General features: G+C 49.7%; 1 protein-coding gene across 5 annotated transcripts in view; it reads right to left on the reverse strand.

The window, feature by feature from the left end:
* Window positions 1–25,703, reverse strand: part of PPP1R12B (protein phosphatase 1 regulatory subunit 12B) — a 99,902-nt gene that overhangs the window by 26,137 nt on the left and 48,062 nt on the right. For 3 of the 5 annotated variants that reach the window (XM_061442822.1, XM_061442821.1, XM_061442823.1), the window contains exons 13-19: window positions 22,696–22,881; window positions 21,959–22,144; window positions 9,283–9,373; window positions 8,667–8,837; window positions 7,294–7,477; window positions 6,651–6,763; window positions 5,133–5,177 (exon numbers count right to left, since the gene is read on the reverse strand). In XM_061442822.1, coding sequence (XP_061298806.1) covers window positions 5,133–5,177; window positions 6,651–6,763; window positions 7,294–7,477; window positions 8,667–8,837; window positions 9,283–9,373; window positions 21,959–22,144; window positions 22,696–22,881 — 976 coding nt within the window. The remainder of the gene's footprint in view (window positions 1–5,132; window positions 5,178–6,650; window positions 6,764–7,293; window positions 7,478–8,666; window positions 8,838–9,282; window positions 9,374–21,958; window positions 22,145–22,695; window positions 22,882–25,703) is intronic. The other 2 variants (XM_061442824.1, XM_061442825.1) reach the window with 2 other exon arrangements.

The raw sequence follows: 25,703 nt of genomic DNA on the forward strand, positions 1-25,703 counted from the left end.
AATACAGCCTCTGCTTTTCACACCTTCTGAGCCTAACTGGGAGAGAAATCATCTGCTACTTAAAACATGGGACTGCACCATTCTGCATGGCACATCCAGGCACCGGGGGCTACTGGTCTCAGGGGGGCTCTGCCACAAAGCAGCACCCACCAGCACCCTGATGAGATGGACTGGAAGGCAAGGACTGAGCAGGATCCATTCCAGTTGCGCCTGCTGAAGCCATCTTCCCTTGCACAATTCCTCCCTTCCCCAAGGCAGACAGCCATGTCCCCAAGGGCTGCCCAGACATCTACTGCTGTACACAGGGATCGTAATCCAGCACATCCAACATATGGAGGGCTTTTTTCTGGTGTCCTCAACATGCTGTTGAGGTGCAAGTGCAGAGGAGGCCACGAGGATGTTCAGGGGCTGGAGCACCTCCTGTATGGAGACAGGCTGAGAAAGCTGGGGCTGTTCAGCCTGGAGAAGAGAAGCTGTGTGGAGACCTCAGAGCAGCTTCCAGTGTCTGAAGAGGGCTACAAGGATGCTGGAGAGGGATTCTTCATCAGGGACTGGACTGATAGGACAAGGGGCTAAAGACAAGCTTAAAGAGCGAAGATTTAGGTTAGATCTAAGGCACAAGTTCTTCCCTGTGAGGGTGCTGAGGCACTGGCACAGGGTGCCCAGAGGAGCTGTGGCTGCCCCATCCCTGGCAGTGTTCAAGGCCAGGTTGGACACAGGGGCTTGGAGCAAGCTGCTCTAGTGGAAGGGGTCCCTGCCTGTGGCAGGGGGTGGAGCTGGAGGAGCTTTAAGGTCCCTTCCAATACAAACCAGGCTGGGATTCTATGATTCTATAGGATATCTTCAATCACATCAGGAGAAACATCCTCCCTGCGGCCTGCTGGAGGACTGACAACAAAGTACGATCACCAGCTCCTGGGGGGGGGGGGGCAGAGAACCTGCTACAAGCAGAGAGTTTTTTCCTTTCCATAATCTTGAGTGTGTCCTGATGAGATAGAGTTTGACAGTTTCAAACAGAAACTGACGTGATGCTCCATTACACGTGTGAGCACAAACACATGCTCTTAAGCTTTAAAAAGTCAAAAAATTATAAACACAATTAGACATAAAACAATAGTGAGGTTTAGTCTGTCTCTGGGCTACGTTCCAGGGAGCAAGGCTGCTCCTCAGCAGCGGGTCTAGAACAGTCACTCTGAACATTACCTGTGCTGCCTCGTGGGCCGTGCTGCATTCAACTGCACTGGAGCTGCAGATGTGCATACACACGGCACTGATCCCGCTGCCACCCTGCCCATCACGCTGCTCCCAGTTCCTTCTGGGAAGAAAGCAAAAGGATCCCGGGACACCTGTGGGACAGCTGCCACGTCGGCAAAGGGACAGGGCCCTGGGGTGAAATGGGATAATTTGAAGTGACTGCAGAGGCCTCCCAGCAATGCCAGCAAGAGCCAAGGGCTCTGGTGGGTATCGGGTGCGCTGCTAAGCCCAGCTCCAGCGCCTCGGCAGAACCCACTCGTTGACAACTTGGAATGATCAGCACACCGAAGTGGGGAGAGTAATTGACTAAACAAGAAGTTAAAGTTACCTTAAATAGTTATGAGTGTGTGACCTTGTAAACCATTCCTGGAGGACTCGCTGGTTTGCTTCGTCTTCCCGGGACTTGCAGATCGGATTTGAGCTGGTTTTGTGTTACCCATCCCCATCATGGGCACTGTTTCACATTACAGCCTCTTAATTCAGCAGCTCGGTGAATTAGAGGAATTAACCTGAACACATTTAGCTGCCACCCTGCAGTCCACTGCTGCCTTCAAGCACAGACAATGCACTGTCCCAGAGCTGTAAATAGGAACTGAGCTCCACGCTGGAGATTGAAATGCTCTGTTAAGAGGGACAGCAGACAGCAAGTCTGCCACCCTCACAAAACACTGAGGTTGAGAGAAACCAACGCAAGCAAATTGGGCTGGAGAAGTCACAAGGCAAATCCTCTGTGCAGATGTGAACATTTTCCATAGGGATATGTATAGAATGAATGCAGATTTCTGTAGTGTCATCCCCCTTCACCTCCCAAGAAACCCAGGGCAGCCCAGATGATAAAACTGCTCTTCCCCATGTTTAAAGCTCCACGGCAGCTCCTGCTCCTGCAGCACTTTTCTGCTATGTTACATTGCTCGTTGTTATACAGGTATTAAAGATCTCCTTTCCCCACAGCATACACAAGGTGTGCCCAGCAGAGCATCCTGTTTATCACCAGGACTAACCAGAGCCCATCTCTCACAGCCTGATGCTGCACCTAATTAAATGCTCCATAATTTAGCTGTAGCCAAGCCAGTGACGCACAGTCCCATCTACGTGACCTTGGCCGTGGGCCAGACAGCTTCCCCCCCCTCCTCACCCCTGTCTGGGCTGGAACTAAAGATCTAAGGGTAAAACCAGGGGAAAACACCTGTCCCCTTAAAGCCCAGGAAAGACCCTGGTCTGCAGCGAGCAGGCACAGGAGGAACAGCACCATTTAGCGCTGTCTGGATTCAAAGGTTTTATTTTCTTATCAGCTAGCAAAGACATTCACCTATTTTGCTCCCGTTTAGCAGTCAACTTGCCCTGTATCACAGCAAAACAGCGCAGGCCCTGAGGACATACCTTACCTTATTAGGCAACGGCAGCCCAGAAAGTGGAGAGCTTGGAGCCTTCTTGAGCTTAAAAAGACAGCCCAGGGGAACATCCTCAGCCCGCGGCCACAGGGAGCGAGGGCAACAACAGAAGTGTGGCCTTGAGGGGGTCCCAAACACACAGGCTGGCTGTGGCAGGCAAGCCACAAAACGCTAAAGCCCTGTCTGATCTTTCTAGCTGTTGGTCAAATCCATCTTGTCAAAAAGGTGAGCACTGCGATCACAATGGGAAGTGACTGGAAGATAAAACACCACTAAAAGCAGAACAGGTGTGAGAAACAGAACATCCCAAAATCACAGAACCATTGGAATTGGATGGGATCTTAAAGCTCATCCAGTTCCAGCCCCCTGAAATGGGCAGGGACATCTTCCACTAGAGCAGGTTGCTCCAAGCCCCATCCAACCTTGCTTTGAACCCTGCCAGGTATGGGGCAGCACAGATTCCAGGGGTGGGGCATTCATTCCCTGGCCCCATGAACTGCCTTCTCACTGGTATTTCAGTCGGTGCCTTGAGAACAAGGAGGTTTATCCTAATGCCAGGCATCCCACCCTGCTCAGTCTGGTTCCAGCTCAACTCTTCCGACTCCTGCAGGTTTTCCTTTCTGAGCAACAGAGACCAGACTGTGGCCAGACATTTTCCCCCACCTCTGGTTTGAGCTCAGGTCCCCCCAGACTGAACAAAGGCTCTTTCCTTCCCATACCCTCCCCACTGGAATCCCGCACAAAACTCTCCTAAAGCTGCTTCCCCAGAGGCTTTTTCCAGCTGAAGTCCTTGTGCCCTTGAACATTTATTCCACAATAAAACTTTGTCTGCTCTTCCAACTTTCCACGGCGCATCCAAGCAGGCTGCATCACAAGGAGAAAGGCGGGGTTGGTAGCAAACACATGAAGGTTGCCTGACACATCCCATTACCAGACTGCTTGCAGTTGCCTAAACCTCAGCCGGAGCCTCTGGGCTGCTTTCCCACGCTGGTGCTCCTAAGTTTCAGCCAAAATAGTACATCTACTTCTGAGAATTACATCAAGATGTCTTTGCTTCTTCTTCCAATGCTGCATTTACCTTTTCCTTTGCTAAACTCCAGCGCCACGGAGTTTGGAGGAGGGAATTCAGGCAGGGCCCTTTCTGGCTCCCATGGAAATCTTACAATCAGCCAAGATACAAATACTGGAGGAAGAAAATAACTGACTGCTCACAGAACCAGGAGAGGCTGTGGGGTTTTGCAACTAAAGCAAACGCTTCAGTACGTTCAAGCTCACAACTGGGATGGTGGCAATTGCCGTTCCAGAATGATCATTATTATTGATGAATTAGTGATTAATTAATCACACTTCCTGCTTGGTACCAGAACCAAAAGCAAGGAGCTGCTCCACAATTCTTGCCAAAGCGCTGGCCAGTCAGCAGGGCAGACATCTCTCTGATCTGGATGTAAAATGGGAAGACTGACCAAGTGACATGGTGCTGGAGGCATGCAGCAAAGACAATGAACTGGAAAGTGGATAAAAGCAAGAGGAGTGGAAGAATGGGAAAAGCAGCACCACCAGAGTGTGAGGAGAAGCTAAACCGGGCTCTAATGTACATGTGGTGTGTAAGGAAACAGAGGACTTGCTACAGAGCATGTGAGCACTGGGAGCTGCTCTAAGGTCTCCCCTTCAGGAGCCTTCTCTTCTCCAGGCTGACCCAGCCCAGCTCTCCCAGTCTGGCTCCGGAGCAGAGCTGCTCCAGCCCTCGCAGCATCTCCGTGGCCTCCTCTGGCCTCGCAGTATTGCAAACAGGAAACCAAAAATGCACTCTGAAGAGCATTACTGACAATTCTCAGCAAAGAACCAGTTAATTTCGACAAAACAAGGCTTCAATCACTCTACAGAAGTGAAAAGTATGTGGAAAGGCTCCCACAAGTTCCACGTTTTCTGGCACAGATTAAATGTCACTCAAGCACAGTGACCCCTGAGCAGCCTTCAATCTGCTTGTTTTCTCCAGGTCTTGCATATCATGCTGTAATACTCTGGACATGTAATCAGCTTTAGCATTGTCAGAGTAAGTCATCTTGTCAGCCTCAAATGTGGTTTTAGACTAAGACAGACAAAACCAAAAGAAATCAAAGCAGTTTGGAAGGACTCAGTAATTATTATAAAAGGGAAAAAAGGGGCCTTGACAGCTCTGAAGCAAGAACAGGGGAACAACGAACCATCTCTGATGTGCTGCTCACCAAGACCGTTTCCTGCAAGAAACCAAACCCAACGAGGAGACAAGATACAAATACACTGTCCAAAACCTCTGCACTGGGGTGACTGGGGTTCAGATGAGGAATCAGTAACCGATTTGCTACTCAGAACTACCTCTTGGTTCACACTCAGCTCCTGACCAGAGCCTGAACCTCTTGTATAAACAAGAGTCAAGCCATAGAAGACTTCTTGCCACCAGCATGCAAGAGTGAAACACCAGTTATTCAGATGTATGTTTTCACTTACCCGAGTTTCCTTCACTTCCTCATTTCCATCAACTTCATCACCATCCTAGGATGAAAAGCAAACCTTGTAATTAGGCAGCCTTGGAAACAACCAGTTTGTATGACAGGAAGATAACGTATTGCTCACGATTTGATGTCAAAGCTTCTGTCAAAAGAAAACCTGTCTAAATACTTCTGGCTGATAATCAGGTCAGGTTTGGCACCTAACGGCCATTTAGAAGACCTTGGTACTAAGGACATGGTTCTCTTGAGTAACTGCGATGTGAATGCTCCTCCAGAGTCAGCAGAGAAGGAGGAACACTCCTTAATGTACTTAGGGAACACACATGACACTTGGGAAGGTTGCGTGTCTGAAGTGTTGACGTAATATTGACTTTCCAAGAATATCCTCCCCTTCAGTTAGGCTCCAGGAGGGAAGCCTGCTCATCCCAGACAGCTTGCACTTACACAGCCGCTCTGTAACCCACTGCCTCTCTGAACAGCTCCAGGCTTTCATGGAGCAGTGGTAAACCACCACGGCATCACATCACCCATAGTGAACTCGGGGTACTTCAGAAGTTGTAGCTGCAGTTTTGTACAGACACAACAGGGAAATGAACTGTAACTCTGAGAAGCAATTTGCTTTCTGCTCTGAAGCTGGGAATGCTACTGCAGTGACCCAGCAGACAACTGGCCAAGATGGAAAACACTTAAAGTAATAAGAAAAAAATAATTATATTTGGCATGCAAGAAAAAAAGATGTAAAAATCATTTGAAAATAATCAAAAGTGGTTTTGCAGCAAGTCTTTCAATAGAAATCCCCAGGCTTCCAGCAGAGCCATTCAACTTGTCTCAACTCCAGCTATCTGCTGTTGCCACAGGGGGTTTTTCATTGTGTTGAGCAGGAAGCCTCTTCCCCTGAGGTGCATGAGGGGGGCTGCGTCCATAGATCTGTTGCAGACTTCTCAGCCATGATTTCATAAAATTCTCTCCTGAAAGAGGTGATTCGTTTTCCTCCCTGAGTCTCTAACCAGGGTTTGGAGGGCTGGATTTCTTCCCTCAGACTGAAGAAATCCTTTTGAAACCAGGACTAAGAGAATGGACCACAACACAGCTCTTCTGGTGCTGGGCAGGGGATCCAGACACAGGTTTTATTCCTCATTGTCTTCCTTCGAGGAGGCCTAAAGCACAGCCAAATCTGGGCTCAGATTCCCACTTCCAGCAGGTTGTGACCTCCAAAGAACCTGGAGTTCTGACATCTCTTCTCCCATGTGGGCTCTTTCACAATTCTGCAAGGGCCACACTGGTTGACAGCCCAAGAACAGGCTTCTAGAACCTACTGCTTGGGTTTTGCATGGGCCAGACAAGGATGCGATGCCTTTGGACATCGTGTTTGACATGCCAGTCAAACAGACCTGGACAGGGGAGGACTAATGGGAAATCAAGTGCCTTGGAAAAAAAGATGAAGCTCGGAACTGGAAGGAAATTTACCCGGAATGTTACAGGATGAGTTTCTCTTCTGTAAGGAACTCAAACTTACATCTTTTGTTGAGAAAATGATGCCGGTGCCTCTTCGCCTCTCTTTTGGCCGCCGCCTCTCCCGGATCGACTGTTTGTTCAGAGATCTGTCGTCCAAATCCTGATCTTCACACTCTGGCCAAGCAAAGAAAGACTGCTTTGGTTTCAGTGATTTACATCTGGGCTTTTGCTAAGGTACTGGGGTTCTTTTCAAGCTGATCGAGGTCATCTCGGCTTGTGTTATATTACAAAGGAGTTACTAAACCAAATGAAATGGAAGCTTGGTGCCCTACTACATCTGTTACCTGTACTCCTTCCTTTATCAGAGGTTACCCTGGCTGTCAGCTCTCCCCTAATCATCCTGACTTGCTCCTACGGGAGCAAGTACTAAGAGAATCATCCCCCCCAGCTCTAAGGTCCAAATGTTCCATGGATTACTATCTCATTTACTTATGGAAAACGGAAAACATCCCTTTATCCCTCTCTGTTACAAGTAATAGGCTGTATCCTATGCTAGGATTTCCATTTAAACAAATAGCATTTGGTTTGTGAGGTGACAGCTCCCCATCCTGCTGCCCTCAGAATAGCAAGTTAACATCCTCTCCCACATGGAAAGTTCTAAACCTCATGAAAATCCCTGAGCATTGCCTCTTCTGGGTACGTACCATTCTTCTCCATCTCTGTGGCTGCACCTCTGAAGTCTGCTGGGTTCGCAGGGTCAAGACCTAGATACTTATTTGTTCGAGTCAGGTATGAACTTGTAAAAAGGAGAGGTGCTGATGTTGAAGGAGACAGAGGTGTCGTAGGTTTGTCTGGTTGTACTGGGCACCGCAATCGCCGATAGACAGTCTGTAAAGAGAGAACCATGACAGCAAGTAAGTAGGATGAACAGGAACGAGCAGATCTGGTAGTTCAGGGAACTTGGTAATCTTTTGGAGTGTCATGTTTTCTTCACTGCTGCTGGGAGTGATGGCCTCCATCCACCAGATCAGGTTCACTCCATCAGATGGGGATGAATGCTAAAAGCATTGCACGGCTCAATGTGGGAGCAGCCTCCCAGAACGGGGAAGTCTGGGATCAACCTCTTTGTCCCTCCAGCCAATGGCAGGACAAATAAGTTATCTAATAGAAATAAAAGGTTTAGAGTGAAAAACCAGAAGTGATGGCAAGGGGAGAAAACTGCTCTGTCTTTCCATTAGACACAGAGCACATGGAAAAATGTGAGCACAGGGCCTCAGCCGAGTCTGCACAGCAAGGATGGATTCAGGCCATGTTTCTATCATTAGCCTTTTCACTCCACTTTTGGTGATCTACATGGTTTTATTTTCTGGCAAGAGACAGAAAAGTAAAATTCCCAGTGGAGAGCAAAGGAGCTCCAACACCTATATACCCACATCCCTCCTGCAGCCTGCTGCGGTGAGCTACCGATCCTCAGTGTTATCATAGAATCATGGAATGGTTTGGGTTGGAAGGGACCTTAAAGCTCCTCCAGCTCCAACCCCTGCCACAGGCATGGACACCTTCCACTAGAGCAGCTTGCTCCAAGCCCCTGTGTCCAACCTGGCCTTGAACACTGCCAGGGATGGGGCAGCCACAGCTTCTCTGGGCACCCTGTGCCAGCGCCTCAGCACCCTCACAGGGAAGAGCTTCTGCCTAAGAGCTCAGCTCAGTCTCCCCTCTGGCAGGTTCAAGCCATTCCCCTTGGCCTGTCCCTACATCCCTTGTCCCAAGCCCCTCTCCAGGTTTCCTGCAGCCCCTTCAGGCACTGGAGCTGCTCTCAGGTCTCCCCTTCAGGAGCCTTCTCTTCTCCAGGCTGCCCCAGCCCAGCTCTCTCAGCCTGGCTCCAGAGCAGAGCTGCTCCAGCCCTCGCAGCATCTCCACGGCCTCCTCTGGACTCGCTCAGCAGTATTCCCGCTTTCCAGCACATCTGCCTCCCTTAAAAGAAACAGACATCCCCAGAAGAACTCCTCCTGATCTCCGTTGTCCTAAATGGCTTCACGAGCTCTGAAACACTGAGAACTGAGGTCAGGAAGATCACCTCCTCATCCGTATTCCTGCTCCACCGCGAGCGGCTCTCCTGCCTCTCGCTGCTGTCCTCAGCAGGCTCGGTGCTCTCGGCTGTCCCGCTCTGCTGCTCCTGCGCTTGCCGCTCTGCCCGGGACCGGCTGAAGGTTCTTTCAGCCTCCTGAAGGTCCGTCAGGGTCACACCCTGCAGAGAAAGCCCAAGAGAGAGGTGGTAAATGTGCACGTTTCCATTCCAGATCATCCAGGTCAGTTTGAAACGCCCAGCAGGCCTCTGCCTGGCCAGGCCAATGCTTTATCTCTCTGCAAACAGAAGGGATTCTGCTGCCTTTAACACATTTTGCAGGGTACTGACATCAGCACTGACTCGAAGCAACCCAAGCACACACGATCAAGCTACACACTAAAAGGTGGATGTACTGCAGAAATGAGAACTCCAAAACCCAACCCGTGTGTGCTTGGGGAGTGTTCTGGAATAATTCCCTGCAGGAACTTTGGCCAGAACCTCTCCAACACCATGCGAGGACAAACCAAGCCCCTTGTCCTAAGTAACAATGTACAAGAAAATCCTGCCTCTCTATTCATGAGCTCTCTTTGTCCTGCACGTGAACATGAGCGTTTCCATTCCCTACCTGTGTGGACCTGCGGGTCTGCCGGGCCTGCCTGGATCGTGCCTTCCTCAAGGATTCCGCTTCCTCATCCCTCACTGGAGTTAGATATGACCTGGAAAAAGGAAAAGGGCAAGAAGAGGTTAAACTGAAAGCAGATGCTCTGTGCTCCTGCCTCTGCCAGCTCCTGAGCTATTGCTCTCTGCTATATGGACAAAAAGAATTTCACCTCCATCTACCACGACTGCTCTTTCTGCTTTGGGACAACTTTCCTGGGAGTCTATGATACGCAAATGACATTCTCCCTAGAGGCTCTAAATAAACTCTTTAGTGCTGGACATGTCCTGTTCAAAAAGGTGCAACTATTCACGATGTGATTTGCTCCATTCCGTGCCACTGCAGCATTAGGGAAAAGAATAAACCAACCCACAGAAACCACCCCTCATTCAGATAAAGATCTCAGGACACAGAAATCCTGCACTGGCACATTCCTCAGACCTTCCTTCCTGTCTTTATATTCATGATCATATTCCTGCAATCTGCTGCCTTCATCAATATGAAATCCATCGTGCTAGAAAAACCTGCTGCATGGCAGGCACCTTGTAGAGACAAAACACCTTGCAAAAAGCCACGAAATGAAAGAAATGACCTTCACACCTCTGGAACAAAGCATGAAAACCCCTTGGTTAAGATGCAGACCTGGTCACCACCAGGTTGCATTAAACCTGCGAGATTCCAACAGAATTATGCACAGGAAAATGCATAAACGGAGCCCTCTGCCCTGGCATTGCCTGTGGAGGAACAGGAGAGGAACTCAGCCCTCCTCTGATCAGCCTGATTTCCATACTGGTGGAGCAGCTTCCCTCTTAGGAAAGACTAATTAGACTGGACTCTTCAGCCTGGTGAATAGGGAATGATTATTAAGCGTTTCACTGTGCAAGGATGAGGGTGCCTGAAATGTTCCTTTGTAGGTCTACCACTGCCACAGGTTAACAGAGTATCAAGGATTTACATATGGTCAAAGAACAATTAGTCAAGCAAGGGATGAACTTCTATTAAGGAATGAAGATCTATTAAGGAATAAGATTACTTTGTCCTTGGACTCTTTTCCTGCTTCTCCGCTACTGACCACTTGCATGGAAGAGTTAGCAGGCTGAACAGGTTTTGCATTTGATCCAGTATGTTAAAACATTTATGGGAAGGATTATCAATGCTGACATCACTTGGATTATGTTAAAACCATCTACCATGACGACTTTTATCCACCTTCTCCATCTAGTGCTCAGCATTGATTTAGCTCTGCACTCCACAGTTAGCAGGGGTTCCTCGGGCTGTCTATCCATGGCAGCTGGCCACCTCACATCTCCTGGTGTTGTGGGACACACGTGAGTCTTCTCACCCCAAACTGGTGTAAGTATTCCACCTGATAAATCACGCCCCAAACTCCCCTGATCTGCAGAGAGCCCAGGAGAGCACGCAGCATCGATGCCCCTCACTGCAGGCTTCTGGAGGAGAGAACCCTGCGTCGAGGAGCCGGCTGTGATGGAGACACAGAACTGCACTTCCACGGTGCCATTTATCACCTTCAGAGAGAGCCTCCAGCACAGATCATGTGAGTGCATTGCAGAGGAACTCATTTCTTCCCATTGATTACCCCGACAGCCACACTAGCTGTGATGGATACACCAGCAAGGGAAGTGCCTGAAATTCAGGGGGCCGATTGCCTCCCAGGAACGGGCTGTTTCCTGAGCAGAAAAGCTGCTGTTTGATGAGTGAAAGCTGTGCAGCTCCTGAGTTTGCAGGCAAGTTTTATGCAGCACACGTGGGCTACCCAGGTAATGGCACATTAAGGAAACAATGAGCTTTTGCTGCAGCTTTTGACACAAGTGGAATAGCTGCTATTTGTACAGCATCCAGAAGTAATAAGCTGCCTGCAGGAAGAAGGCATTGGGAAAATACACTGCAAATGAAGTTCAGAGGAGTAGTAAGAAAACATAAATAGTTTCTGGAACATATAAACCAAGTAAATTTGTAGCTAACTGAGGTGGGCAACAGCTTTGAATCAGTGCATTTACATCACATACAAGGACGGAGGTGTGGAGGAGTTACATACATAGCATGCGAATAAGAGGAGGAGAGATGACCTGCCCTTGCCCGAGGAGGAACTGGGCTCATACAGGTGCTCAGGAACACTCCTGGTATGCCAGAGCAACACAAGGTCATGTTGACAGCACCTGAAGGATCTTCTGACACAGAGAAAATCACAGTGAACTCCCCTGCACCGGAGAACAAATGAGATGTCCATGGTGGTTTCAACCGAGGTGTGGCAAATCCATGGGGAACAGCCCAGCCGGGTCAGGTCTGCTGGAGCACACCACAGCTGAAGGATTCCCCTCGTCTCAGGGTTTAGCCACAGCTTGGCAATGAGGAGTGTATGGGGACAGCAGGACATGAACCATTTGTGCCTCTCCCTCCATCGTCCTCGCCTCTCCCTGGGTTTGTATAAAACTACAAACACAGTCAAACAGCAGCAGCAGTTCTGGGTGTCCAACAGGGACTTAACCTCCAGCCGAGCCCGTTCTGCAGGTCCGAGTCTGGGCTGCAGCCTTTATCGATTGCTGACTTCTGGTTTCCTTCCATTTACCCAATCCTCGGTTCTTGGAGCTCACCCAAAGCCATTTTCCAGGCATGAGATAACTGAATTTTCTGAAACAAGTCTTTGCCCAGGGACACGGCTGGCTTCTCCTCGTAAGCAGCTACAGCCTTTTCCTGGTGGTGAAAGGAGGTGGCTGGCCTGTAAAGCGATTTCAAATGCAAACCCCAGACTCCACACCAGCAATTCAATCACATTTCTGCTCTGCTTGATGGGGTTTTTCTTTGGTGTGTTTGCAATTTTTTCTTCCTTTGTGGAGGAGGGAGGGAAAAGCCAGGTTTTACAGTTGTAGCTGATGCTTCACTTTGCTTACAAGCTGAATGTTAAGAGAGCAGAGCATGCTAAATGGGATGGAAGAAACAGAGAACAAATTCACTGCAAGGAGCTGACAAGTGTGCTGCAGCCACAAAGCACGGCTGGATGACAGGGGGGGAGAGCAATACCCTGCTCTCCAAAGCAGAAAAACTGCAGATCGCAGCAAGCTGCAGGGACAGGCAGCAAATGGGGCACGAACAACCCCCTGTGGGGTTAATGATGTATACAAGAAACCCATCGCTTGCTCCAGTGCAGTGTCTGTGGCATCCTACACATTGAAGCCAGGATCACACGACCCAAGTGGATCTGCAAAGAAATGGTCCTGTGTGTTGTGTTTTCCCACCATAAGCTTCCTCTGAGGAATACCTGACACCAGAGCAGCCGTGGTGCTGAGTTCAAGGCATGTGGAAAGCAAGAACAGATTCTCCCCAGAGTTTTGGTTGCAAATACAAGCAGCAGAATATAAATTGTGAGAGATGTGTTCGTGAGAGCCTGCAGAAGCACTGCTGTAGCTTAGAGCTCCAGAGGCAGAGACCTTGTCCTGCTGCCACACGAGAGCTATAGACTTCTGATTTGTGCATTAGCTGGAAAAAAGCTGGGAAGTGCATGATGAGTCTGGTTGCCATTTTCTTCCTGTTTTCAAGAAAACACCTATTGTCTCTGTTGGCTCTTTGAGCAACTTGCTCTAGTGGAGGGTGTCCCTCTGCGTGGCAGGGGGTTGGAACTGGATGAGCTTTAAGGTCCCTTCAACCCAAACCTGTCTGGGATTCTATGAATCAGGTCAGCGTGACACAAGATGGATCCCAGCTGCTCATCACCATCTCAAGGCAAAAGGAGCTGCAATAAAATACTAATAGAAGGAGAGATTCAAAGCAGGGCAGTGGTAAGCCTGGATATACAAGCTGGTAAACTACAAGAGCATATCTGCGTGCTGGAGATCCTTTGCCAGAGGGAAAAAAAGTACCCCCTCCAGAGTAAAGGGCGAACAATGCAGGAGGAGAAATGACAATCCTCTGTTAACTGGTGCACAGATAACAAGAACAGATGACGAATTTCTCCAAGGAGTACAGAGCTCCTGACAATCCCCACCAGGTCCTTCTCCAACAAACCCACGTTGCCACAGCCAGCGCAGTCAGAACACGAGCTGTGAATGTGATGCTGTTGGTCATGAGCTGGAGCTATGCTTGATGGCTGGGGGGTTGGAACTGGATGATCTTAAGGTCCTTTCCAACCCTAACTATTCTATGATTCTATGCGTCTCTTCTAAGAGGAAAGTCTGCCGTGGGCAGGAGATGCTCCATGGGCCATCTCACCTGAATACTGTGATTCAGGAGTGACTCCGAACCACACTCACCGGACTGGAAACCACAGTGACAGCTTTCTTGGAAGCCAGGACAGACAATACGGGTAAGGGCAGCCAGGCCCAGGTTTGGTTTCCTGCACATGGAAAGCCACAGATATTCAGACTCTAAAATGCTTGAAATGGCTGTTCTTAAAGTACAAAATCACTATCCCAAACATGTCAGGATTTTATATCTTCATCATATATCTCTCTACTGCTCTTACTTACATCCATATACATTTATATGGATGTTATATATGTGTGTGTATATATATATATACACACACACCAAAAAAAGGAGGATAGGAAAAAAAAACCAGCAAATCATCAAGTACTGATACTGTTCCCCTGGAAACAACTGGAAAAGTACAGCATCCCAGCAATGCATTCCTACCAACTGGAAATTTGCCATTGGCTAAGGAACTATCTCTAAGCTGAGGGAGGGAAGAGAAGCGAGCGCGAGTTCTGCAGGCAACAATGCTGACAGCAGCTCCCAAAATACAATTCCTTAAGTTGGATAATAAAGTGTGTGCCAGGCAACAAGTCAATCCTTGACAACCACATGGAGACAGGAAAAGAAACTCTCCTGCTCTCGCATCCCAGCAAGCCACAGGTTTCAGTGTTTCACTCTGTGTAGCCCTGTGCTAACGTGCTCTGTGCATCAGGCCACAGCATTGACAGGACTCATCAGAGACACTGCCATGAAAAGTTGGCTGACTATCATTTGGGAAGACCATTGACAGCAGGAGAGAAGGACAACACATCACACACTACAAGTGTTGGAGCTAGGAATGAGGAGACAGAGCCAGCCGATGCCGAGTTACTTGATAAGCTGAGGACAGAGGGATAACAGGATCTTGCTCTTGTGAGCTGCCGTGTTTCAGTCTGGACTGTGAGTTCTCAACTCTGGGAAGTTTAAAGCTCTGCATTTCAATCATCTGTTTACAGCATGATTAGCAGGTTAACAACAGAAGATTAAATTCTGTATTTGCAACAGCTTTGCTTCACTCAACATGTTCAGGTGCTGATCCAAGAGATTAAGAGACCTGTGATCTTTGTCATTTGTTAATCACAAGAAGTACCCTCTGTCCCTCCTCAGAACTCATGCTTTGATGTGATGTTTACAATGGGTCGAGGTTACACATACAGCAGCTGCTGCTCTAAGAGTACTTCCAGCATCCAGCTCTTGCTGATTTGGTGTGTGATTCCCCATCTGCCCAGGCTCATGTCTTTGCAAGCCCTTCGCAAGGCAGAGCTGCTCCTTTGGTGGGACCGTGGCCCTGCTTGCTCTCAGCCTGGGGGGCTTGGTACTGTCTCTGCCAGAACAATAACGTACAGCACTGGAACCTACCAAGAACGCAGAGTTTGGAGCTGTGGGAGACAGCACATGGACTGGAAGCTTTTAAATGACTGAGGTTATTGAAGATGCTCCGAGGGCTGGAGTTTCAGAGCTAATGAAGCCATTTAGGACAACCAAGATCAGGACCAGTTCTTTTGGGGATCACTGTTTATTTTAAGGGAGGCAGATGTGCTGGCAAGCAGGAATATTGCTGAGTGAGTCCAGAGGAGGCCATGGAGATGCTGCTGGAGAGCTCTGCTCTGGAGCCAGGCTGAGAGAGCTGGGCTGGGGCAGCCTGGAGAAGAGAAGGCTCCTGAAGGGGAGACCTGAGAGCAGCTCCAGTGCCTGAAGGGGCTGCAGGAAACCTGGAGAGGGGCTTGGGACAAGGGCGTGTAGGGACAGAACAAGGGGAATGGCTTTAACCTGCCAGAGGGGAGACTGAGCTGAGCTCTTAGGCAGAAGCTCTTCCCTGTGAGGGTGCTGAGGCGCTGGCACAGGGTGCCCAGAGAAGCTGTGGCTGCCCCATCCCTGGCAGTGCTCAAGGCCAGGTTGGATGGGGCTCTCCTGCCAGCTGATGAACAAAATGAAGGCAAAGATGTGAGTGTTCTGCCCCTATCAGTGTTTTGCTTTCCCATTTTCAACTGAGCCCACACCCTTTGACATTTTCAGCAACTTCAAGCAGACCTCGTAAAGCTTCCCCCAGATCCAGTTCAGTTTGAAACAGAGCAAGAAATCCCTGAAAACCAAAACTAATTCACTTGGCAAAAATCTGAATATCTGGGAAATGGCTTTTTGCAACTAAAGAATAAAATACAATCAAAACTTGGTGGTGACAAAGAAGGTTCAGCTTCTGAGCTAGGGAAGCCTGAGGAGAAACGCTCCCTTGGCAAGTACAGCAGCACAGCAGAGCAGCCTCCGGCCGCCACCTCGTGGAAGCAGCCACCGAAGAGATGCTGAGAGCAGCTTCCCGAAGAGAAGCAGGGATCAGCCCAACTGAGTTACTGAAAACAGCCCCAGTATTAACAGTGTAAAAGGTCTTCCATTCCTGTCGAGCTAAGATTGACATTTCTTAGCATGTGGCAGTGGCTTCGGGTCAACCTCGAGTGCCCACTATTCTCTGCGACAGAAGATGAATGAAGTTTGCTCAAAAACTTTTCCTATAGAAATCCCAGGGTGGCAAATTGCCTTTTGCCCCTGGAACATCCACGGGTCGGTGCTGTGGAGCAAAGAATTTAAGGGAATAGCTGGTTTTATGCTAAATTAGCTCTCAATTGTCCCATCCACAGTATCTCACTAATATTCTGGGTACATTCCTTAGTTTAATGGCTACGTTTGGACACAGAGAAGTATTTGCACATGTTGAAGTTGAGAGATGCCCCAACCTTGAACATCCAGTGCCCAGCTGGAACCGACCCTGGCTGCAGAGCTGCATTACACAAATGTGCTGGTAGACACAAGGATTAAATGGGTGAAACACGTCCAGGGTTATGGTTAGTAAGGAGGGAGGAACTGCACACAGATTTGGCATGTAGGGATGGGAAAGGCAGATTTACCTTCTGCTTGCTCCATGCTGTCAAGCTGCAGTTCTTTTACACTGGTTAGCTCAAGTGGTCCCTGCTGCCTTTCCTTGACCATTCCTGGAGGGTCCTGCATATATCCCTGCTTTGAGACAGGCTCCCCCCACGAAGCAAATGCCAAAACCTCCCCCTTGCCCCTGGATGGATGCAGTCAGCGGGCAGCTGAGCTCGCAGCACCACGTCTGCTCATCTTCCTCACAGGAAACCAGGCTCAGCCCCAGTGACTCCCATCCCACACCTCGACCTTTTCCCAAATGAAACTGCAGCTTGATTTCCGATCGAGCAGGAGCAATCTCGCCTCTTCCCAACATGGACAATCCAAGGGGCAGCAGAATTCCTGCCCTCCCACGTCACCTCCACCCGCAGCCTTTCGAAAGAAGGGCAACTTTATCTAAAGGAGATTAGCTGCAGAAGGGTGGCACAGAAATGCTTTCAACAGCAGGTGCCAGATGATTGTTCAGGCCTTGGCAAGAGGGAGAACTCTTAACTTTCTATTGCCCACTGTGTAGTGTGGATGGGATCCATCCCTTGGCAGGGAACAGGGACCTTGCACAGCATCCCCAGGACCCTTCCCAGGAGAACTCAAACCACTCAGCTCTATGTCAGTCAGTGACAAGGATTATAGAGTCAGATACTACTGACAAAGTCCAAGGTGATGGTGTGACAACGCTCACAGCTTCTTCTAGCAGCTCCTCTCCAGTGACATATAACCACCCCTTGAATGCAAATCCCAGAGTTTAACATTGACAGACATCAGGGTTCCTTACGGCTTGGCCTGATAATAAGGGTTAAGAGACATGCTGGGCACCCACACCCACCCTCGAGGAGTCATGCTCTGAATTTGGACAGGACAAGAATCACGAGGTGAAAGGACCTGCCAAAAATTCATCTAACTACTGGTGGAGGAGGATTCGGTTATTAATATATTATTAATATATGCTGCTATAATTAGCAACTGGATCCTCAGAATGAAGGAATGAGGAATGAAAATCCAGTTCCTCTTGGGAATGAAGCAGAAGAGAGCAGTGTAGTGGATGTTCCGCAGCTAAAAAAGACTTCTAGGGGAAACTTTGGAGGGCAAGAGCTGGGTGGAGCAGAGCATCAGCCTCGAGGCTGCTGAGGACACAAACCCACCTCAGTCCCACTATGGATTTAACCAAGGAACTGGTCAGAATACATTCAAAACCCAGGAAGAGAGGGATGTGTTTCCTGTCTCACACCCTGTCTGCTGCCAAGTGCTACCACCTTGCTGGAATCTTTGTGAGGAACAGGAAGAACACTCACCATTGGGGATAAGGTCGAATTAAAATCCCAGTTCTTTCAAAGCCAGGCCAGATTGACATTCAGGAGTGTCCTTTCAAACTGGTCACACAACTGAGGGCACAGACGTGCCTTCCAGAAGTTCTGGGCAGAGCCTGTTGTGCCCCACATGGCAGCCAGCCACAGGCTTAGCTGCGTGGTGGCCTCTCAATCTCAGTTGAGAACCTAAACCTTCATAGAACATGAAAGGTTTCAGTGAGACCCAGACCTTCCAAGAGCTTCCTTTCAGCACCAGCTACCTCGTGGCACGAGGCACGTTCCAGCTTGGCAGGACCTCCATGCAGCAGGGACACAGCTCCAGGCAGCCTCCAGGAACCTCTAGAGAGGGGCTGCAGTGTAGGAACCCCAGGAGGAGAAGCAACCGCAGCGCCCTGAACTGAAACCACACAAAGTCGTGCGTGAACTTTATGGATGGGCTGTGGGTGGCACTAGAGGCCGCTGTGATCCCGGATTGAAGGTGGATAATCCACTGTGCTGCAACCAGCACGACCCCATCATTCCCCATCACCTGCTTGCACCAAGTGGAAACCAAACCGGTTGTGCACCAGGAAGAACAAGGTCCATGTGACTGGAGCAACTTGGTCTAGCAAGAGGTGTCCCTGCCCATGGCAAGGGGGTTGGAACTAAATGATCTCAAGGTCCTCTCCAACCCAAACCATTCAATGATTCTATGATCTACAGTAGGCACAGCATGCACACTCATAATTCACCCTTAGCAGAGGCAGCGCTGCTTTGAGTTCAGCTGGACACCCTGCATTTGCGGTGTGAGGCACTTTGACACTGGCAGGAGATCATCAGAACAGGCAAAGAGCAGCGTTGATCAGTGCCTGCAGAGCACCCACGAGAAACAAAAGGAAACTGTCTGGCAAATAAACTGATATTGACTTGGAGGGTGGCACGAGGCCAGCTCTGGGCACCGGCACAGCACTGCAGCACTACAGAGGGAGGCAGCTGGGCATGTAAATAACCACAGCAGCAGCTTGCTGAACCTCCAGACATCTGGTGCTAACACCAGGCAGTGATTTGCAGGTAGATGAACTGCATCATGTTGCTCCAAAGTGATCTCTCCTGCGCTGCCCCCTTTTCTGCTTCTTCTCTCCTCCGCTTTCTAAGAGCCTGAGGCCAGAGCCACACCATTTTCCAGCTACTGGAGCGTTTGCTGACCAATTTAGCCGGCAAACAAGCAGCAGGTAAAGCACCATGGATGAAACTGCAGAGTACAGCATCCAGCTCTGGAGGCAATAAATGCCAGAGGGATGTGGAGCTGTTGGAGCGAGGCCAGAGGAGGCCATGGAGATGCTGCGAGGGCTGGAGCAGCTCTGCTCTGGAGCCAGGCTGAGAGAGCTGGGCTAGGGCAGCCTGGAGAAGGGAAGGCTCCTGAAGGGGAGACCTGAGAGCAGCTCCAGCGCCTGAAGGGGCTGCAGGAAAGCTGGAGAGGGGCTCGGGACAAGGGATGTAGGGACAGGCCAAGGGGAATGGCTTTAACCTGCCAGAGGGGAGACTGAGCTGAGCTCTTAGGCAGAAGCTCTTCCCTGTGAGGGTGCTGAGGCGCTGGCACAGGGTGCCCAGAGAAGCTGTGGCTGCCCCATCCCTGGCAGTGTTCAAGGCCAGGTTGGACACAGGGGCTTGGAGCAAGCTGCTCTATGGAAGGTGTCCCTGCCTGTGGCAGGGGTTGGAACTGGATGAGTTTTAAGGTCCCTGCCAACACAAGCCAGGCTGTGGGTCTATGAAACACTAGGACGGGTCAGTGTAAGGGTTAGCGGCCACCAAAGGATACAAAGCAGCACCCCAGAGCACTTCCCAGCCCTAGCAATCCCTTCTGCTTTAACCTTTTGCCTTCATGCAGATAATTTAAAGCCACAAGTTAGCAGACATCCCTGTGATCTAATATTAGATGATAAGCTTGTTTATGTTTTTGTTGCTAAGAGAAAGCTGGAGCTTTGGAAACACTGAAGAAGACCAAACACTGCTGCAGCAGCTGCCGGTAGGAACCGAAATCCATGCAGTGCTTCCTGACAACTGCTTGCCATTTTCCGTTTTGGTTTTATTCCACTGGACTTGGTCTCCTTCCAAAATAAGCCTTTCCCATTCAGATGACCCATCCTGTTCCTCTAGGTCCATGTTTCCTAGTCCAAAAGGTGCAGGCAGCTTCCCAGTCAGTTAAGTACATCCTGCTGTTGGAGCTCACATTCATAAGTAAGGTTCCCTCCACCCACAAGCACAATGCATCATCACTGCTCTTTTTCCTCAGCATCAGCTGAAGGTGGGAGGATTGTTCTGGTGTTTCTCTTTGCATTACCATAATTCCCAGGAGATGGTTCTCTAATAAAAATGCAGGGGACAAACAGATCTTCTATAGTATTTATAGAAACTGATTTGGCAAGGAATGCCAATGCAGTAATATTAATAGATGCTCTTTGGGGCATCTACAAGTACTGTCACAGTCAAGTTCTCTGTCTGCAGACTGTGCCAAAGGTCTAGTGGGCTTTGTGGAGCTAAAGCTTCTGCAGCTTGCTTCTGGGCTTGCCAAAATGGGGACACTGCTGTGAAACAGGAAGCGTGAGCCAGGAGCACAACCCTCACTCTGCTCCTCCTCTGCACAGTCTCACTTTGCACCGGAGTATCTTTTGGCAGCTCACCTCCAGTCAACTGCATGTGACACTAAAGCCAACTGACCTCTAGCAAAACAAGGAGCTTACCCATAATACTAAACATAAATGTTCTCACAAAGGTACCCCAGCAGCTATTTCCAAGTATGTCCCTGCACATAGGATGGACGAAGGCTGCTCACCTGAAGGCTTGTGATAGCAAAGCATTCCCTGTGCTAGCTCTGGAAAACAGGACCCAAGCCCCAGCAGCACTGGAGGTGTGTTTTCCAGACAGCACAGGCCACCTTCCCTCCTGGCCATGCTGCAGCTGAAGCCAAGAAAAGCCAGCAGCAATCCTGGCCTCCCTCTTCGGGAGCTCCACCACCTTCAGCTTTGCAAGCTGATCATTTCCATTATTGCTTCCACATCTTTTGGCTTCGGGCCACTGAAACACGTCAGAGCACTCCCTCCACTCAGGAAGGTAAAAAGTTATTGAGTTTGGAAGGATCTGATTACTGAAAACACCCCATGAACTGGTTGCTGGTCAGAAACAACACAGTTCATCTGGGTTTCATTTATCATCATTTCCTTTCACTGATGCCAGCTGAAGAGAGAGGTTTTGAGGAAGTTTATTCTTGTTTGTAGGAATAAATACAGAACATTTGCTATTCTATACTAAATGCACATTTCCTTCTGTACTTCAATGCAAATCTCCTTTGAGAAGAGCACTGGCTACCCATGGTTTATATTTCCTCAGTCTTAAAATACCATCATACGATAAGAAAGAGATACCACAAGCAGATCTAGAGTAATTAAAAATGCTGCTACTGCTGCAATAGCCTAGGGTGCAGATGGCAGATTTCTGCCTCTGTGCTAAGTCTCCCTTTAAAGTCAATGCAAGCGGAGAGAGTGTGGATCACCCCCTGTATCGCACATCTATTCGCTCCAGGAATGGTTGTTTTCCCCCACTAACTGCAAAGGGAATCCACGGGACTTGTGCAGCAAGGACATCTCCATTGGGGCACACAACTTTGCTGAGCAGAATCAGAGGGACAGATTTTATCCAACCAAGTCTCAGTCCAATGCTCTTTTTTAGATGGGATTCATGTTACAGAACCTGTGGCAAGCGGCTACTGGGCCGTCTGCCCCAGGATGATGAGACACCGGCATAGACTGCCCAGAGAAGCTGTGGCTGCCCCATCCATGGCAGTGTTCAAGGCCAGGTTGGATGGGGTTGGAGCAAGCAGCTCTAGTGGAAGGTGTCCCTGCCCATCACAGGGATGGACTTTAAGGCCCCTTCCAACCTAAACCATTCCATGACTCTATACATAGAGGCATTAGGCATTGAGACTAGTAGCTGACTACTAATACTTCAGGCTGAGACCCTGAAAAGACAAACAGAAAACCACCAAACTCCATTCCACCTACAAGCCAGCGACGAGCCAGTTTAACACCTCACGCAGCAGCCTGGAACTCCGTGTTACAGTCCTTACACCCCCACCATCACCACCACGTGAGAGCTGATCACCAGGAGGACCGACACACACCGGCACTCTGCCCACTGACCTTCGGCGCTCCCTGGCTTCCTCAGCTGAGAAGTCCTTCCCTGCGGGTGAGGCAGCGCCGGCATTCGCAATGCTGTTAGCAGAGCCGAGTACAGCGCGGTTTGTGATTACACCTAGGGGGGTGCTAGCAGAGATGCCCTCTGTATTTTTCTCTGCAGCAGAATCAGTTTGTTGCCTGAAAGGGGCTCTGAAATAGAGAAGACAATAATGGAAAGCAAAGCAAGTGAACTCAAGTGCTGATCCAGAGCAGCCGCCTCAAGGGGAGGGAGCACTGACAGCTCGTCCTCTTCACTCTAGACTCGTGATTTCATGGAGAATAGCACACAGTTAAATGAGGAGAGGAAAAAGCAGGAGGAATTTGCAGCCTTCACATCCATGTTTGTAGCAAAAATGATTAGGAAATGTACCTGGTGAATAAGCAGAAGGAATGAACTCCAAGAGCTTGTACACTGAATGCCCAAAAGCAGCCTGAGCACAACATGGTCCCTATCAGGGTACCAAGAGGCCACAACTGACCACTCCAGTGAGGGAAGAAGCTATGTAAAGTCCCAGATGGCTGTTAACTGCCTGCTGCTGCACACACACACTACTGAAACTGTCCAACACAACCATCCTGGGATTGCTTATCAACGCTTCCCGCATGGAAGCCCACTTCCAATCCACAATCTACTCCATAACCTAGAACTTCCAACCCAAATGCTGATTTTCTGCAGGGTTATCTCAGCTGTGAGCCGTTACCTGGTATACTGGCGGGCTGATGCAGTAGTGTTCACACCGAGAGATGTGGGGCAGGAAGAGACAGGTTGCCACGGGGTGCCCAGTGAGGTAGATGAACCAGTGGTAGTGGGTGAGGTAGCTAGAGATGTATTGCGACTGGCTGAAATGTAGGGACTGTTGAGGTCACTACTTCTACCAAATGAAGCACTGTAAAACATCACAAAATCACGTCCTTCAGAGCACAGTCAGTATTCAACAGAACATCACCCCAGCTGGGCTCTCAGCTGGAAAGGGAGCAAGGATTACATCTCAGCAAACCGTATGGAAGGAGGTTAGAGTACCCCAGAGCAGCAGCACCCTCTGAGCTGAGCCCAGCTGAGTTCTGGGGAGGGAATAACGGTGTGGAGGGGAATCGGTGAAGATCAGGGAAGAGCAAACCCTCCAGCAGTGGAAGCGGCGCACACAGAGCACCCCTGTGCACTGGGGAAAGGTAGAGACAACGAGCAAGGATGAGGTTGCTTAAAGCAGGGAAGGAGAGAGTGACACAAGCAGGTCTGGCTGCATCATCTCCAAAGGATGTGCAGGACTTCCAGTTTTAAGAACTTGTTTTCAGTGGCTTTAAGCCCTGGCAAAGATGACCACATGGGGCATTAACTGTCATTGTTAAGGCACGTTTGGCACAAGCTCAGCGTTTCTGGAAAACAGCTGGAAAACCTGTTCAGAAAGTACTAAGGATGAGCAAGGGGAATCCGTATCTTGGCAGTTTAAAACAAACCCCTTCAAACCATTCTGACTGAAAAGCTGTCAGTGATCGGTGCTCATGCTTCAGAGAAGAGACAGGAGAAAAGGAGCAGGGCTCTCATCTCAGGATGTGCCTTGGGGCTTTTCTGGAGGAAACCCCCCCTCAGTGAGAAGCTACAGCCCCACGCATGGGCTGCTTGTCTGCACAGTGCAAAGGAGCACCCATGCATGGTGCAGGGTCCTGTCATGCCTTTCTCAGCAACTGGTACTGCTGGTCAGCCTGGGCTGTTTGCAGGATCATAGGCTGGAAGGCTGCTTCTCACCTCCCGCATCCTAACGACTCCCATGCCAGTGCACGTGGAGGAAAGCAGTTGCATCAGGAATAAAAGCTGACCTAAAGGAAAAGCAGCCCAGGACAGAGCTGCAGGTTTATGGGGAAGTCAACACCAGAAGCAAGAGTCAGAGACAGCAGCCTAAGGCTGAAATAAAACTTGAGAGGGGCAGGACAACAGCCAAGGCTGGAGGTCGGAAGAAGGATCCAGCCCAGGTCACTTAGGCACCCAATTTACACACCAGTTTTACATGCTAAGGCCCCAGCCAGCCCAGAACAAGCAGCTGGTCCCTAGACAGCCAAAGGAGAAAAAGGGGCATCCTGGAAGGTCTCCATAGGGAGGAACCTCACGTTTGGGCTCTTTAGTTGATGGCTGATTGCCATCTCCAGGCCACAGAGGAACAAGCAAGTTACTGTCACCCAGTAGCAACCTCCACCAGACCCTAAACAACGCTTCCTCTGGAAAGCCGGCCCCTGCCCGAGGGCAGGAAGTGCTCTGGAAGCAAGTGCCTCCCTTCTTGGCTCCCTGCACCAGAGGAAAAGGCCAAGCCCTGGATACGGGCTGGGAGGAAGGCAGGAGCAGGGAGCAAAGCCTGGCTGGGGTGGGCGTGCGGAGCAAGCAGCCGTGAAGAGATAGGTGTACGGAGGAGATGATGGGAATGAAGAGTGTGCCAGGGGAAGGAACAGGAGGAGCTGCAGGGGAAAAGGTGGTGGCAACCCTGGGGGCATCAGGGCTGATGTGGCACCATCTGAGGAGAACCCAAGGTTGGGGTACGAGGGGTGGCTGCAAAGCAAGAAAGGAACTTGGTCAGGAAGGGAGGACACGGGAGGGTTATTAAGTAAGACCTGACAATGACTTTCAGAAGGGAAACAAGAGAACAGAAGCAGCAACAGGTGCCTGGGAGAGGGCAGGTTTGGGGGAGCTGAGAGGGGAAGGAGGAGAAATGAAGGCAAAGAGCATGGTGATGGTGTTGTGCCAGCTCCAACACACACATCCTGGGTTGGAGAAACGCAGTGCTGGGGCATCACAAGCACACTCTTGCTCCAAGGCAGCCAAGACATTGCCATCTCCACAGGAATTCACCTCCCCACCCCGTCACCCTGCATGGGGGACACTGCACAGCTTGAGGGAGACTCCAAGGCAATTTATTCAACTGTTCACAGTTGATCTGAACAGGATTGCAACAAAGAAGTTAGCTGGGGAATCCTGGTACTTATCAGCTGGGTTCATACGGAGCTGTAAAAGAGGGGAGTGTGAATTTGTGCTAAAGAATTCAACAGTATAAATGAAAAACAGGTACTGACACATTGCTTGCTGCTCATTCTCTAACATCAACACCATAACTGAATGGGCAATGAAATGGAAAGCAGCATTTCAAATCGATCAAAAGCAATACTGCTGAAAACAGCTAAGGCAACTGACTTCCAAATCTGAAATCCCCTCAGAGAGCTGCCACACACACTCACTAAAAAGATCTGCACAAAACACAGAACTGGTTGGTTTGTAACACACTGCTGTAGGGCTCTGCAAAGGTCAAAACGGGATTTGCTCAGGGAAGTGGGCCACAGTGGTGGCTTTAGGAACAAGGGTCACAGATAGCCCCTGGCTCCTGAACTGGTGATTGCTGGAAGCAAGGTCAGTGTGGGAGATGGAGGACCTGGCTGGGATGGGCTTAATGTGGGCTTAAAAGCAGTAAGAAAGGAGTATATGCCAACATGTAAAGAGAAACTGTGTGAAAAAATGGTTTCATTCTGGTGCATGTGATCCCTTCCCATGTGGCATCACATAGGCTGATGGCACGGGCAGGATGCTGAATTCATTCCATCTGCTATGCCAGATTTCCTCCAAATCCTTTAATACACAGAACAAGTGAACTGGCTGTTGGAAGGCCAGTATGCACCAAACTGGAGAACAGGCTGTCAAAAGGGTACTGCGGTGGGGGTTAGTGGTACACCC

Source organism: Pezoporus flaviventris, unplaced genomic scaffold (genome assembly GCF_033815535.1).
Source record: "Pezoporus flaviventris isolate CSIRO_AGI_PZ_B2104156 unplaced genomic scaffold, CSIRO_AGI_Pfla_v1 ptg000253l, whole genome shotgun sequence".
Classification (NCBI taxonomy): Eukaryota; Metazoa; Chordata; class Aves; order Psittaciformes; family Psittacidae; genus Pezoporus; species Pezoporus flaviventris.